Source organism: Lissotriton helveticus, chromosome 10 (assembly GCF_964261635.1).
Source record: "Lissotriton helveticus chromosome 10, aLisHel1.1, whole genome shotgun sequence".
Lineage (NCBI taxonomy): Eukaryota > Metazoa > Chordata > Amphibia > Caudata > Salamandridae > Lissotriton > Lissotriton helveticus.
This window is the reverse complement of record NC_136071.1, coordinates 820,885,048-820,902,096: the sequence shown is the minus strand read 5'-3', so window position 1 is coordinate 820,902,096 and position 17,049 is coordinate 820,885,048. Positions and strand designations below refer to the sequence as shown.

The 17,049-nt window shown below is 43.1% G+C and overlaps 1 protein-coding gene across 2 annotated transcripts in view; it reads right to left on the bottom strand.

The window, feature by feature from the left end:
* Nucleotides 1–6,464: 6,464 nt before the first annotated feature.
* The window catches only part of LOC144784551 (protein nucleotidyltransferase YdiU-like), a 319,919-nt gene continuing 309,334 nt past the window's right edge, over nt 6,465–17,049 (bottom strand). For both annotated transcript variants that reach the window (XM_078663432.1, XM_078663433.1), the window contains one exon: nt 6,465–6,795. In XM_078663432.1, coding sequence (XP_078519558.1) covers nt 6,673–6,795 — 123 coding nt within the window. In that variant the 3' untranslated portion in view covers nt 6,465–6,672. The remainder of the gene's footprint in view (nt 6,796–17,049) is intronic.

Sequence of the window (17,049 nt, the reverse complement as noted above, 5' to 3'; positions counted from 1 at the left end):
GACTTTGGATCATCTGATCTGCAGTAGAGATTCTGGTTGCAAGTGGATTTGAGGACAAATGGCGACATCAAGATGAACGGAAAGGCATTATCTAAGTTCACGTTGGTGATCCTCTTTTTCTGTTGTCTCCTCCATTTACTTCTGCTCATCGTCCATTTTACAGGAGGGAAATTGGGGCCCACATTTACAAATACTTTGAGGCAGATTTATCACTATTTCACGCAGCACACAAGCAAAACATCTTTCTGTGCTGCGTGAAAGGGAGAGAGCAGGAATGCGCCATATTTAACATCATATGGAGTATTTCACTCCTCTTCTTGTGCTCTTTTGGCTGCCTAGCTCCAATGCAGGTACCCTTGCGTCATGGTGCAAGGGTGCCTATGTTGCAGGGAGGATTCTAATTGTGCAGGAAGGGACACCTTCTTGCACACAAACAATCATTTGTGGCTTTTACCTCGTTCTACAAGTGCTGCAGAATGTAGCACACGTAGCAAGAAAAAGAAATGAGAAGGCGTAGCATTTTGACGCAGTCTCAGATCTACCACTTATGGTAAATCTGGGAGTGGGCCAAAATCTATGGGTGAATGTGTGGGAACACACCTGCTCCACCCATGAAACACCTCTCTAGGGCAGAGTAATACGTTACTCCAGATTTACCAAGCACCGAAGTGCCACACAAGGTAGCTTAGCATGGCTTAGTACATCTGATTTTGGTGTTGCGTTGCCCTTGCGTTACCTTGCATGATGCAAAGGCAACACAACTCTTTGATAAATTTGTTCCCTAGTGTCTGCTTTGCATTACTTTTTAACCTTTTAAGTGCACTCGGTGGGTATGACTGACATTGGAATCGCTGGGGAGGGCTATAAAGTACCCTCTGGTCCTTTACTTTAGTTTTGTTTTACTTTCACTGCCACAGGAGGGCGATCCCCAAGCAAGGACCCACCCACTAGGCACAATAGATTTTGGCAGGGGGAGCTGCCTCCTAGGCAAGGACTTCTGCCCCCACAGCACCTCCCTAAAAAGTTGTAGACTTTCTGCCCCCCTGGTGGGTGGATGGGGGTGATTACCCCTAATATGCCACCCCATCAGGAATGGGGGGCAGAAAGTCTACCAGACACAAGGGCAATATGTTAAAAAAACATAGTGGTGGAGGCTAGCCGTGGCCTCACCCAAAATGGGTGAAAAAGTCTTCCTGCTCCTGGGGGTAGAGTGTAGGTTTACCCAATCTGCCTCCTCTGGGAGGTGGGGAGGAGAAACCCCACTAGACACCGGGAAATATTTATTAAATAAACCATAGGGGTGGAGCTGCTCATCATGGGCATGAGCTTGCCCCATCCCAACAAAAGTGCATCAGATTGGAGGTTTGTCTCAATCTACCTCCCCAGGGGGCAGAAAGCCTGCTAGACACCAGGGATATTGACCAATAAAAAAGAAAACATAGAGGTGGGGGCCTGCCTCATCATGGAAATGGCCATGCCTCACCCCCAAAAAGTTGCAAGTCTTTCTGCCACACCTTGGATTTAATTCAATTAGCCTCCCCATGCAGGAAGCCCACTAGACAATAGGGATTTCGTATTTAGGGGAAAAAGAAAGGGTTTCCTGTATTGCACTGTGGCATTGGTCAAACTCCTGCACCAAAAGGGCCAATATGGTTTCCATTGATGGGATAATCCTCCCATAGCAATTCTTATACTGAACCTTTGTCTCAGGCGGGACAGTATTGGTTTATCTCTTCATTTCTGTGATTCCTCAGAGGCATTTTCTTAGACAGCTCCAGAGAACCTCATGATGCCCCTACCACTCACCATTAAATTCATTAATGGGTGGTACTGATGAAGGTGGATAGAAATTGTAAAGTCGCCAAAAGTGGGTTGACCGGGTTGTTGTGAAATTTCAGCCTACAATACGGTTATAGATATCTTTTGAAGTGTCCTCTCTGTGATTACCATCGGTGTATGTAATTGTGGCTGAGTAGCCCATGTATGTGATGAGAAAGTGTTAGCGTGTTGTTGCGTGTGAGGTTAGAATGTCAGTGTGGTTGGTTCTAGGGGGTACACTAAATGTTTCAATATATATGTATTATTCACAAATTTGAACATTGCACTAGAATAACCATCACATGTATTTCAATGTGGAACTATTGTATGTTTACATTGAAGAATTTCTTGTGGTTTCCATAACATGTTTTTAACATTTGTACAATTAAGATGAATTGAGAAAACATGAACAAGTCTAAAAATATAATAAAATGACAAATAACAATATGATCTTGTGCATGATTTGATAATTCCAGTAATTTGCAGCCCATAGAGCTCTAGTGAGCCAATAGAGAAAGAATACAGGTCACTTTGGAGTGAAAAGCCCAGAAGACACCAGGGATTGCAAAATGATTCCAAAAGAAGGTAAAGGATGGGGAGGCCTACCCTGGTATCGAGCCATACCTTCGCCCCAAAAGGGACAATAGTGTCTTACTGCCCCCCTGGGGGCACATAGGAGGTTTGTCCCAATTGGGCATGTTGCCCCAAATCTTTACCCCTGGGGGTGGTGGGGGGGATAGAAAGCTCACCAGATACCAGGGATTTTGCATTTGAGGCAAAAGGGGGCCAAGGGATTGTACTCTGTCATTGGTCCATGCTTCTACCCCAAAAAGGTCAAACCAGTACTTTGGCCTCTCTGGCGGGCAAAGAGGAGGTTTGTCCCCAATAGGATAGAAAGCCGACTGGATGGCAGGAATATTATTTTAATATATAAGAATGTGTGGGTCTGGTCCATCTTAACATCAGGTCCCACCCTCACCCCTAAAGACACAACAGTCTTTATGCTCCCCTGAATCTAAAAAATCTCATTCAAATGACAAGCGAGAAGACATTTGATGCTATTGGGTATTTTTACATAAGGGCCATGAGAGTGGGGCTAAATCCAAATGTCACCCCACTTGCCAAGGTGAATGGCTGCATTTTTTGACTTGGGTAGGCCGGACACTTGGGGAAACCTACCACACCCAGCCATTTTTAAAAACTAGACATCGAGGGCAGTCCAGGGTGGTATGCTGTGTGTGGATTTCATGATATTTTCTTAACTACAGTGCTCTGATTAACTCAAACTCTGCCAAAAATCTTGCATTTCGCTGATGTAAACCCCGAGACTCTCCTTGACCCTGGTTTGATCTAACCCTGTCACGGGCACCATTCCCAGCCACACAAGTGGGGTAGCGTTTGTATTGGAATAAGTGGGGGAAAGCTGGGTGGTAGGAATTTTCTGTATCCCTGCGAATTCCAGAAGTTTGCATCAGAAATGCAAGGAAAATATGTGATTTTAGTTAAAGTTTAGGATTTTAAGGGTATTTTGGGGAAGAAACATCATGGGATCCACACGAAACACACCACCCTGGACTCCCCGGGGGGTCTATTTATCAGAAATGCCTGGTTTGGTAGGTTTCTCTAGGTAGTGGCCGAGCCAAAGCAGCTATTCCTATTACCAAATAGGGTTATCTTTTGAGCGGAAATATTGATATCGCCACATTGCTTTGTGGGCCTTTTAGAGTCACAGGTCCTAAACCCTCCCATACAAGAAGGAAAGTGTTTTTTATCAGAACAAGTGGAGAAACTCTAGGCAGTAGGAATTTTGAGGATCCCGAGTTCCAGACCTTTCCCTCACAAAAATGTAAGGCAAATATGAATTTTTAGCCTAAAATTTGAGGTTTGCTTTGGTTTCTGGGTAAGCAAACCGGGTGAGAGTCACCCCACCATGGACTCCCGTGGGAGTTTAGGTTTCAGAAATGTGCGGGTTTGGTAGGTATTCCTAGATGCTGCAGAGCTAGGGCCCACAATCTAGAGCTACCCAAATTGCAAAAGTGAGTGTTGGTTTTGAGAGGAAACATTAGATCTGTCCATGTGGCACTTTAGGCCCTTGCCTTTTGTAGGCACAAGACCCACTACCGCAGGTGAGGTACCAATTTTATTGGGAGATGTGGAAGAACTCCAATATTATCCTATAGGATAGGCAGACCACAGATTTAGGAGTTTTTCACTACCAAGACATGTACACCTTAAAAGTAAATGTCCTATTTTTTAAATACAATGCCCCCTGCGCTGTTTAGGGCCTATCCAAGAGGTTACTTATATGTATTAAAAAGGAAGGTTTAGACAATAGAACTTTTGCAAGACCCAAACCTTCCTTTTTAATACATATACGTTCCCCTTAGGGGAGGCATTGTATTTAAAAAATAGGGCATGTGGGTTTAAGTTTTATAAGTCCTGGTAGTGAAAAACTTCTAAATTTGTTTGTCACTACTGAAAGGTCTCCCTCTCCCGTAGGATAACATTACGTTATCCTATTATATTTAATAGGTGCTAACTTTTGATTAGGAACGGGTAGGCGTGTCATGTTTGGACTCAAGTGAATTGTACTTTAAACTCCTCTTTAATGGTAAAGTCAGATTTGTAGTCACAATGCTGAAAATGCTGCTTTTAGATAGTTGCCATTTTCTTGTCCTAACCATTTGGTGCCTACAGCCTGATCCTGGGACACATGACTAGGTGCACCTGGCAGTTGGTATTTGTGTATTTCTCCCAGACAGTGAGACAAATAAAACTTCGACTGGCCCATCCTGTCAACACCTCAGTTAACGAGAGGGAGGAGCTGTCACCTCCCTCACTTGCACATCACAAAGGCTCTGCGTGAGCAATCTCATAAAGGGTTTGTCGCTAGTCTTTTGTGACCCCAGACAAGCTGGGGCCAGGACAGGGAGGAAGGGGATGCATAACACCTTGGGGGTTGGGGGGGAGACTCTAGAAGCTTCCTCTACTTCAATGTGGGCACCAGGTATAAATGCTGGACCTGTGGAAGACTCTGCTTGGAAGGACTGTTGTGCTGTTGAAAGACTGCCACTTTGTTGGACTGCTGCTTGCTGTGTTGACCTGCTGCCCTCTTGCCTGTGTGAGAAGGACTGGACGTGCATCTGTTGGACCCAGAATCCCAGAATGATTCCTAGGGCTAGGTGGCTGGCCTCCTGACTAGAGCCTCATGGACAGAAGTCTCCAACAACCTTGAACCCAGCACCTGGACTCTGCCATCTTTGACTAGTACCTGCCACGTGATGCAACCCCAGTCCTGCACCCTTGGAAGTGGGCCGGAAGGTGTTCTGCTAGCCCATCTGTGAATACAGCGGAACCAACGCATCTCTTCTGCAGCACGGAGCATCTTCGGTGCCGGACATCACATCCTAAGCCTTCGTTGGTGGGATCTTCGACGACGCAGGATCTCGCACTGCAGCCTCAGAATCGAGGCATCACAGCTGTGTAACGCATCCCTCGACAGAGGACCTTGCAACGCTCCAAAAACAGGATTTAAGGTACTCTTGTTCAGCGGGTCTTACTGGGTTCTTTTGGTGTGCCGGTGCTTCATCGTGGTATGCCTGAACCGGCATGACCAAATATCCACAGTTTGGCACGTTGCACTTTTTGGCACTATTTTCACTTAAATCTTTAAATTGGATATCTCCGGTTCTACTGATTTGATTTTTGACATTTTAGTCTTGTTTTATTCATTTAAAATTACTCTATTTTTCTAATATGGGATGTTATCCTTCTTGTGGGGTGTTTACATTGTGTTACTATTTGAAGTATTGCACAAATCCTTTACATATTATCAGAGTTAAGCCTGACTGCTCTGTGCCAAGCTACCTGAGGGTTGAGCACAGTTTAATGTAGGGTTTGCTTGTGAAATCACCCTGACAAGGATTGTGGTTGCTGTTTGAGTAGGGTTTCACCCCCCTCAACCAGTAACCCAACCTCATATATAATCCAATTGTACTATGTTTTAGAGAGAGAGCACAATCACTCTACCACTAGTTAGCAGGAAACAAAGAACAGAGTTCTAATGCCAACAAAACTGGGTTCAGTAACAGAAGGCAACAAGTTTGGGGTGACCCTGCAGAGAGGGCCAAGTCCTACACATATGGAATAAATGGTTAGAAAGCCAGAGGAGAAATATTAAAAGGAGGAAAGGTGTGTCTGAAGCATATGACAGGAAAGTTACCTGAGACCAGTCTAGAGTCAATGATAACTAATTCGAGAGAGACAGAACTTTAAAAAAATTAAGATTAAAGGAAGATAAAACAAATTACAGCATGACAATTATCAGACTTAAGAGGGCAGTGCTAAAAAGTGTAAATGCGCATGTTTATGTTAAATCAGAACAAAATAAAAAGAAATGGTCGAATTGAAAAGTAGGCAGAACTACACAGAACCATTTGGACCACTAGAGTTGTAAACAAAAAAAAAAAGGAAAAGTACACCATTGATCTAAGGGCTGAATAACCACAACCAGAGGCATCTTTCATCTTGGATGGCCTCCATACTGTCAGTACTCCTGACCTACAGAGAGAGCGGTTTATTGAGGGACAATGACAAACACACATCTGGTCCATTCAACAACTGAAAAACGTTTGAAATAGTGCACATCATATAATGTAGTGTTTTATTATAAATATATTAACAGATGGAATTGGAAGGTCTTTGTTTACTCTCTCAACGTGAGCTGTTGTCACTCAACGTGAGCTGTTGTCACTTCTGTCTGCCCCCCTCCAGGCCGTTCTTCAGTAAGAGCTCCAAAGGATTCACTCAATTTATATATCTCCTCACGTTGCCTCTTTGTCTTAGTGTGCTCTCTCAAGATGAGCAGCTGACCTTCAGATCTTTGGCCCAGGAAGGTGGCCTTGAAGCGTATCCTGCTTTCTCTGCCACTGCTTGTTTTCGAAATGGATGTTGTAAAACTTGGTGCAAAAGGCGAACCTTTTAGGAAAGAGAAAACTGTTAATCCAACGTGTGTGTTTTAATCACTTTTCTACGTCAAATACAAGTTTGGTTTCTTACCACAATGCTTTTCTCTAAATACTTTGTTTGGTAACTGCAAATGGGGAAATATGCACTCCAGTTGATCAGCCTGCCTGTTCTATAGCACAAGTACATATCTTGCAACAATGAATCTCGATAATATGATTACTACACAAAAATCTTTTATTAACCTAAGGTGTTTAAACATGTTACATGAAAGCTCTAGCTTGACATTTTTTTTTTTACTGTATCCAAGGCGTCACCAATACGGATAACACAGTTGATGTATACGTACAAAACTGTATGTGCGCCTAGCAGGTGTTGTGTCAATACCAAATAAAGATTTAAGTTTACATTAAATAAATCACACTACTGCCACATTACTTACTATTCATAATTTCAAAACAAGTTTTAAGAATGAGGACAGCAAACTATGGCGGATGAGTTTTTTGTACAGCACACACTTCTAAACGCTACCAAACTGTGTTTAAAGAAAGCCACACCTTTCTTCCACAGCTGCCTGCAAACCCTCTGCAAGCAGCACCCCCTGGTTCTGGAAGCACAAGGATGAATGCAGAACTTAGAACCGCTCTCACGGCCTGCTCACCTGTCCCCTGTCAGCACTAGGTGTGTGCCGGATGGGCACGGGGAGTGGTCAAACGCCCAGTGTCGAGTGGAGTTGAAAGACGCATGGCAGGTTGTGGTCTAAACATGAGACCTGGCACTCTGCCTCAGACAGCTGTGGTCCAGTAGAAAGGGCAATACTCAATTAGCACTAGTCGGCATTTGCAGGTGAGCTGCTGGAGTAATCAAATTAAGGCAATATCTCCAGAGGTCGGATTTCTCCACATGAACAGTCACAAAGAGTAAGAAGGCAAAATACTGTTACTCAGACTATTTGACATCCTAAAGACCAGTGGTTGCCTACTAGGCAGAGTCAAGCATTGGCAACTAAGCCAATGAGTGAAGACGGCTGATCCACTGCCCATTTGTATGTAGGTTGTTCTGAAGGGCTGAACTAATATATGAATGACACTCTGATGAATAACTGAAGTGAACTTACAAAAAGTCAATTTTGCCTAAGCAAGATTATGTATTATTTTTGAGAAAACATGAGGCTGGTGAGATAGTTTAAACAGTCTTTCAGTCAGACCTAAAATTCACAGGAATAGATAGAGCACAGGGAGAAGGAACACAGGAAGTCCTTGGCTCACATGTGTAAGGCACACAACCTGGTCGAGAGCATCACAATCTTCCCTGAAGAAATGGATCGAGTGTGGAACTACAAGACCAATGAAAGACATGGAACACATGTGTTACTGTAGTGACAGCCAGGGCAAGCTTCCTTCTAAGACATGGACCATGTATGTTACTGTAGGGCCAGTAAGTGCAAGCTTCCTTCAAAGACCAAATGTGGACTAATGAGCCTGTGCAAGTTTTATTCAAAGACAGACAAGTGTGGCACTGCAGGGCAAGTGCTAGCCTTCAAAGACATGAAGCAAGTGTGGTACTCAGGACAGTGCAGTCTTACTTTAAAGCTATAGAATAAGTGTGGTACTGCAGGGCCACTGTAAGCTTCCTTCAAGGATATGGAAGAAGATAGGGATATGGAACAAGAGGGGCATTGGGCAGCATCATTTAACGCCTCCCTTCGATACAACAAACAAACACAACTTCAGATTTGGTACAAGTGTAAGAAAAAGCACTGGGGTGTCTGAGTGCAAGCTTGATTTACATGCACAGCAAGATTTCCACACACAAAACAGGTAAAGCATCAGGCAGGAGTAAACGCTTTCCTCACTTGCACACAACACATACCTATCTGGTCAGAAACAATGTAAGCTTCCCTCACATGCACAGTACATGTGCATCTACAGCACTAGTCAAATCCTGTGCGTAAACACACACAATGGGCAGCATTTGGCAGCAGTGTAGCTTTCCCTCATATGCAGCACAGGTACAAGATGTTCATCAGCAGTGCACGCTAAGATATCCTCAAATACAAACCAGCCATCACACTGGCAGCAGCTTCTAAGCTTATTTCAGGCATAGAATACCCAGAGTCAAGAATAGAAGTGAGTGAACCACTGAAGGTTCAAGCAGGCTCTGGTCCAGCTCGAGGTCCTCTTGAGACCTCCAACCTAAACTGAGCTGCACATTCTTGAGGCTTCTGCCTGCTACCTCCCTCTAACCTCATGCACCAAGAATAAAAGACAAAGCAATAAACTTTGATGGTAAATAGGACTGAGAAAGGGATATCGGCCTAGTGGCTGAATTACACAATGTGAGACCAGAAAACCTGAGCTCAATCCCAGCTTAGCTACTTGACCACATTGTGTGATCCTAGTCAATTATTTTATATGTTCATGCCTCTGAAAGCAGGGATATAATCTGATGTACTACGGTGAAATGCTTGTCAAGAAAATATACTTTATTGAAATTATGGAGACACTATCATATTTTTGCATCATATTTCTTTCTCGATTTCCATGCTAAATGTCACCATGGTTCAGCTTATTTCTGGGCTCTTACAGCCAAGACAGACACTTAACTTGGCTCTCCCTGTTAATTTCTTGGCTCACCCACCTCTACTACAGTACTGTGTATAACAGCTACTCCAGTTCCCCCTCTCTCAAGGCCTCATTTATGACACCCCTTGCGCTGCCGGAACAACGCTTTTTTTTGTGACCTTTTTGTGGTGCAGCAGCCTGCTCTATATTTTGGAGGCAGCACTAAGCCACTTTTTTGGCCTTAACTCTACCTCATAAATATTGTTCCCTTTAACGCATATTCTGCGTTAAAGGGGCGCACAATGGGTTTTTCCAGAAACATCCATGGCTTTTTAACTCTGCCCCAGATTTATGAGAAATCATAACTCTGAGGGAGTGCCAAAAACGTAAGCCTCCCAGGGGAGGCGTAAGAGAGGCACAACAAGGAGAAATATTTATTTCTCCTCATTTTTCCTAATTCTGTGTGTGCTGCATTCTGCAGCACACATAGAAAGATGGAAACACCTCTTGTGACAAAAATAATCATCCCTGCATTGCAGGCACCCTTGCACCATGGTGCAAAGTGCTGCATTGGCACACAGCAGATCATTGTGCGCCGGAGAAAAGAACAGGAATGCGCTGAATCTCATAGATACGGCGCAATCCCGCCCTTTTCTTTTGCCGTAAGGCAGTGCAGCAGGAAGGCCTGCGGCACTGCCCTACGACAAAACCATGATAAATGAGGCTCTCTGTATCTCGCCAGGGGAACAACATCTTGTTTTCCAAGATTCTGGCAGGTTTCCATAGGTCTCAGGAGGATAAATATTCTTAGAGCAATTTTTAATAAGGAAGAATTGTGCATTAGGGGCTATAAGAAGTTGTTTAAAGTCATGTGTGTAAGTGTTAAATGAAACAAACAATGTGCAAATAATTCATTTTCAGACTTCCAGCACTCAGTCCTAAGTATGTCTATGTTTTTTTACTAACCTCTATTGTCCGTCCTTTACCAGTCAGGGCAAACACTATGATTATTGTGACTGTTTTGTCATCAGAAGCCACCTAGCAGCATGGGTAAATCGTCCTCGTTGAACTTGCTGAAGGTAGGTAGCCAGGGCCAAATGGCGCACACTGCATTAACAAATGTGAGAATTGCACAATGTTCAGCCATTCAGTGCGCACACAATGAGGCCTTTGTAGTGCTCCACAGGTGCTTCAGTAAAATCTGCTGCTTGTAGTCTGACCACTGGCACCAGAGGGAATTAGACGTAACAGCAAGTTCCCGGTGCTTTAAGAGCTCCTGTGGCCCTTGCAGGCAGTGGTGCTGAAGGTCTCAGACTAATGGTGTTGCCATCAAGGTTACATTACTTAACTCAGGGATTCTGAAAAATCCAAGCATCATACTAAAAACAAGTGTCGCAAATGAGACATGCCCATTTAGGAGGAGTATGGTACGGGTGTATCACTAAAGCATGGTGTGGTAGCCACTGTCATTTACAAACATCACAGTTTCCATTCAAGTGACCACTAAATTTGCTCATACAGTATTGTACTGACAATACTATACAGTGCACAAACAATAATGTGGGAATATTTGTCATTTGTGCATCACCACGTAAAGTGCCTTGATTTGTTTTGACCCTATTAAAATCTTTGCTTCCATCATACTGAAAAACTAGAAAAAGCTATGTGTTTTTCTGTTTATTTATTTTGAAATATTTGCACAGTTCAATTTGTTGTGTGGGAGAAGAAAACGACATCACGAATCACTTGTTAGAGATTTTAGAATTGGATAACAGACATAAAATGGTTGCCTGGGCCAATTACTCCATAATCAATTTTTCAGAAAAATATTGTTTAAAGTAACTCTTAAAAATATATGCATAATGGACCACCTGTGGTTGAAAAAACATTCCTCTGGAATAAGCCTCTCACCCACTGCGTTTGGTGATGCTGTTTCTGGTGGCTATTCGATCTAACTGCATATTTCTCACTTTTAGACTATTCCCAGGTGTCAGACTGGATCCAAAATTCATTAAAGCAATTGGTCCTGCACGCTACCAGATAGCACCATCAGCCCCAAAATGACTTTGTTGCTGCCCCAGAGGGGATGGAATAGAGCGGCATATAGGAGCCACTTCTGTGCACCAACATCAGTTTCTATCTTTTATTCTTCCACGCCTTCTTACAAGGAGCAGCTATGACAAATTAGAGATGACAGTGTACCAAAAACACTGACTCTGCTCCTTTTTAGTAGATGCTACCGCAAGGCAGGAGGGAGATGAGGAATCTGCGACTAAAGACCATCACATCAGGTGAGTAACTTGTTCTTCTGATGGATACTTCTAGCCGCATATTCCTCACATTAATAATAGATACCAAAGCAGTACCTTCCAAAAGGTGGAGAATCTGATGAGTTGACTCACACCAAAAAGTCCTGCAGCACACAGCAAGTAAAATGGGCTACTTTGCTGACCTGGCTATCAAGGCAGTAGTGCTTGCTGAATGGGTGCACTGACGCCCACATTGCAGCGTGACAGATATCCACCCACCAATTCCACCCCCCAACTGTGCAGAATCAATTATTAATAATATTTTTTTTTACTGTTTTAATTGAATTTTCACACGGAAACAAAGACAGCATCACGTCACTCTTAATATGCTGATTAAGTATAGAACTACTTTTAGCGTATATGTAGGTCAATGAATTAAGTGATACAGCCACTAGAGCATCTCTGTATTAGGTGATAGTTGTAAGTACATGTGGCAGCTATGTGCCTATCCGGCTAACAAGGTTGACACCCCTGAACTGAGGAGGGGAAATGGCAATTTGGACTCATTGATAGGGTCATATTTGTAAAGTATATTAGAGTATGGCCACAGTGAAGTTACAACTGTGCAGTGGTTTTCATCATGCGTTAGGTTGAGGGCAGGGCCGGCTCTCAGCAACTCTGGGCTAGAATGCTGGGTGACTAGATATCAGGTGAGACCCTATGAAAGTGGACACTTGCAGGTGGAAACCTATAAGGTAATTAGTATTGACCTGACCTTCCAAGAGGAGGATAGGTGGAATGGTAGATGGAGTGCATGAAGTGCTGCTACTCATACCAGGGTTCATACGGGCAAATCCTAGTTTTCAGTGAGTTGCTGGAATTTGTCGAGGAGAGCATCCCAGACGAAAGGAAATTGGTCGTGTATGGAGGTTCAGGACTTTTTCATAGTGCAGGACCTCTCCCTCAGCTTTCCCCTATTTCTGCACCGCTCCATGATATACAGCCACCAGTGGGGCTTATTCAGCTCTCCGCTGCATGGTAAGGACTTTTTTAGCGAGCAGGCGAGCCATACTTCCAAAGCGTTTGTCCCAGCCTATGATGTGTCCTATGCTTGAAGATCCAGGGGCGAAGGCCTCCCACATGTTAATGTCAGTAAGCTCTGTGACCTCTTACAACATGTTATGGACAGAATGCCAATTAGAGGAAAGTGCCACAACATGAATGGCAATGGTGTCAGCTAAGGTGTGCATTAGGGGATTAGCAGTTGAGCTGCTCTGGTGTATGCTTTTAAACCAGGCATTCCTAGACAGTCATTGAATCCTGATCCCACTTGGTCTCATGTAGCTCCAGTCCCATATCATCCTCCCATTTGCCCCGCAGAGTTGCCACCGGGAACTCAGTGTGTCCCCATGCAGCTTTATATATCCGCATTATCCGGTGACGCCGTGCCCCCATAAGCAGCAGACCATGTATAACAGAGTGTTTTTGGGGTTCTGCGTCAAGTGTGGACCTGAGGGCTTGGCATGCATGACACAGCTGTCTGTATGTTAGAGACTGTCCCCATTGAATACCATGGTCAGACACAAGCTAGTCGAAGGTAAGGAGGTGCCCATCCGCAAAGAGGTCTCCTACTGTTGTCAGGGATTGCTCATGCCAGCTCCTGAAGTCAGTGGCGAAATGGGACCTGGGAAATTGTGGCAGGCCCAGCAGGGGGGGGGGGGAGGTGCTGTGGTATGGGGTGGAATGTGGCATGTGAAGTGAGACACCCTTGCAAGACATTTACGAGCAATAGTGACTTGCAGTGATCATGTGGTCTGGAATGCAATTCTGGGGAGTAGGAAGTTTAGAAGCGTGGATAGTGTAAGGAGGTCGGATCCAGTACATGTCTCTCCCATGAGTCGCCCTGCTAACCACAGTGAAACTCACTAAAATTGCACTGCTAAGTAATAAGCCTCAAATAATGGGGCTCTGAGTCCGCCTCTGCCAACTTACAGTTGCAGCTTTTTCAGCGCAATTCGATGGCGCTTGTCTACCCAGATAGTTCCCCTAACATAATACTGAGTTCCTGGAAAAGGCGTTTGGGGATGGGGTGGGAATACAGCAACCTGGGTAAGATTATCATTTTGGACAGGGCTATTTTCCCAGTTGTAGCTAAGGGCAAATTTGTCCTGAACTGTACTAGAGAGTTAAGGGCAGAAATGACTCTCCTTAGGTTACCTACATATAAATCGGCTGGGGAGTGGTACAGCCAAACTCCAAGATAATGGACTGTTTTGCCTTTCCAATTCAGTAGGGTCCCTCTGAGTCACACCTCAAGTGAGGATGCACTGCAACTGAGTGGATCTTTGCAAGAAACAAGGACCCCTGGTGAATTCCAATTTCTAGGACAGGGTAAGACAATATGTAAACAAAATTCCTAGACAATTAATAGTACATAAAATCAATATCACATGTATCAAAATTAGTCAATGTAAGGCTAATAATATGTATATAATGAACTAAACAATAAATGTTAAAAAAAAATGTGCAAGATTATTTTTATTCATAAGAACTTTTTCGTATCATTAAAAATACATAATGAAAATACACAATTAATTTCACATACATATATAAAAAACATACAATATATTGTTTATAAAAACAAGCAATATTCTAATACTGTGGCAAATTTGAAATTATATTTCTGTTTTTCACTTTTCAAAAGTGAAAACAAACATAATTTCAATTTTGCCACAGTATTAGAATATTGCTTGTTTTCATAAACAATATATTGTATATTTTTTATATATGTATGTGAAATTAATTGTGTATTTTCAATATATGTACATATTATTAGTCTTACATTGACTAATTTTGAAACAAATGTGATATTGATTTTATGTACTATTAATTGTCTAGGAATTTTGTTTACATACTGCAACTGAGTGGATACACACACGATTTGGCTAAGTTGACCAGAGGCCCGCCACCTGCGCAAACGCATGGAGTGTAGTGTGTATTGGGGAGAGATCTGAGTGGACATCACCGAAGTAGAGGAGTAGGTCATCTGCATACAAAGACAATATGTGGGTCGCATTGTCCAAGGGGAGCGGCCAAGACATGCCCTCCAGTCGGAGCGGAACGGCAAGGGGCAGTAAGTAGGGCAAGCAGCCCTGTCTGGTGCCTCTGCACATGGAAAATTATAAGTGTGTCTAGGCGAATCCTGGAGGTAGGCTTGGAGTATAACAATTTTGTGTATACTAAGAGGCGTTTTCCAACCGCTAGCCCAATCAACACCTGTAAAAGATAATTCCAAATGAGTGTATAATACGCTTTTTCAAGATCCAATATTAGGCAGGCCGCATGTTGGAATTGCCGGGGAGCCTGGTCCATCACATGAAACAGACATAGGATGTTTTGAGATGTTCTGCATCCGGGAACAAAACTATTTTGTTCTGGGCGAATTAGGTATGGTAATATCTGAACATAGCTATCAGCCGGGATCTTCCACAAAGTCTTATGATCTGCAAGGAGGATGGCGATCCACCGGTATGATGATAATTAGGTTTGATTTCTGCCAGGTTTCGGGAGGGACACCTGGAGAGATTCTTGGAGGGATGGAGGCACTGGGGTTTTATTTCTAACTAAGTACCGGATGGCTTGCTTGATTTCGGGAATCGTAATACAGGCATCTCCGAAGATGCAGGCCCTGCCAAAATAATTACAGACCGCGCCAAAGTCTGGGGAAGGGGATGCCTTGTATATAGAGGAGTAATACACAAAGAATGTATTCAGGATGTCACATTGTGTGTATAAGCTGTCTCCAGTAGGCAAGGTTTTTTCCAGGATCGGGCCTGAGTCGGCGCCCTGCCAAACCAGCCACGTGAGGAGGTGACCAGATTTGTCTCTCTCCTTATGCGTCCTGGCTTTATAGGTGCTGAGATTGAAGAAGAACAGTCGCTCCCAGAGAGTGGCGTGACGAGTTTTGGCCTCAGTCAGTGTGGTACCTCAGGCATCTTACTAGGGTGGATATAACTTGTTCAGTCTCCCTGACGTCCCTCTTGAGTACTCAGCGAATCCATGCAACTTCCCGCTTACAGATCCCCCTCGTGACAATCTTGAAACCATCCGACTCAAATCCCTAGAGATGTGATTATAATTTAATACCAAGGTATTACAACATCGCAAATGTACAATTTTTCGTGACTTGTCATATGAACTGTAACTCCTGGAACGTTATTTATGCCATTTGGTGTCCCTGTGGTAAGATGTACATTGGGTTGACGACCCAATGGATTCCTTTTAGGACCCCAAACCACAGGAGTAGAATACGGTGCGGAATCATTAACACACCTCTAGTCGAACATTTTCAGAAAGTGGGACGCTCTGAGCAACAGTTTAAGTGGCAAGTCATCGAGCAAGTTCGGAGGACGGATAAAATTACCAATATTTCACGAACTTTGATGTTGCTGGAATGCAGATAGATTGACCATTTGAACTCTGCCATCACAGGTCTTAACACCAATGACAAAGCACTACGAACTGTATCGACCTATCAATTGTAAAAAGGTGATTCCTAATTTGGATTTTATTTGCTGGGATGACCTGTTGTTTTTATGTGTAACTGTATTTTGTACATTTTTGTTAATACTTTCATTATTTTTCTATTATTCTCTTTTTATAAACAACAGTTTTTTTCTGTGGTTCTTTTTGTCAAGTGGTTTTCTTTCAGTATTTTTTTCAAAAATCGTATTGCCAGTGTTTTTATTTCCGGCTTCGCTAATAAAATTGAAGCAACAATAGCACCAGTCAGTTGTATGATGACTGCTTATTTTTTTTTTTTTGCAATTGTTATTTGATGAATATGTCGGTTTTAATTTAGCAAGGTTTTTAATGAACGCTGTCAGGATCAGAAAAAGAAAGGGGTGACTACAATATGCATCTATTACATGTTTTTATAGATAATTTATGTCTTTTAAGTTTCGTGTCATTGTCTCTTACTTGTATATATTTTATCTGTGACAAATTATTATTCATCTTTGCATTTTAGACAGTATTGTGTCTCTGAACTGTTGATATTAATTTTATCCTTGATGCTTTGCATGCCACGTGGCCACCACCATAGCAGATTTCACTCGTGTTGATCTATTTAATTGTGCTGTGTGTATCTTCTATGGTTTTAATTAACCGATTAAAGATTATTTTGACTGACTGACTGACTAACTCTGCAACTCTTGGTGATTTGGATATTGGAATGTACATCAACTCTGCTTTTGAGGACTAGGTGGGGGGGAGGTCTGCTCAGTGCTCTCTCTTTATTTTTATATGTCTTAACTCCTTAGGTGAGTCGACACTTGGTGATGGCTACTTCCAAGTTTTTTCCATATACGCATACTTTTGAGGATTTTTTTTCTCAATTCTCTTTCTTTTTGTTTAGGTTGCTTTCTACTAAATGTCCTGATGATGGCCCTGGT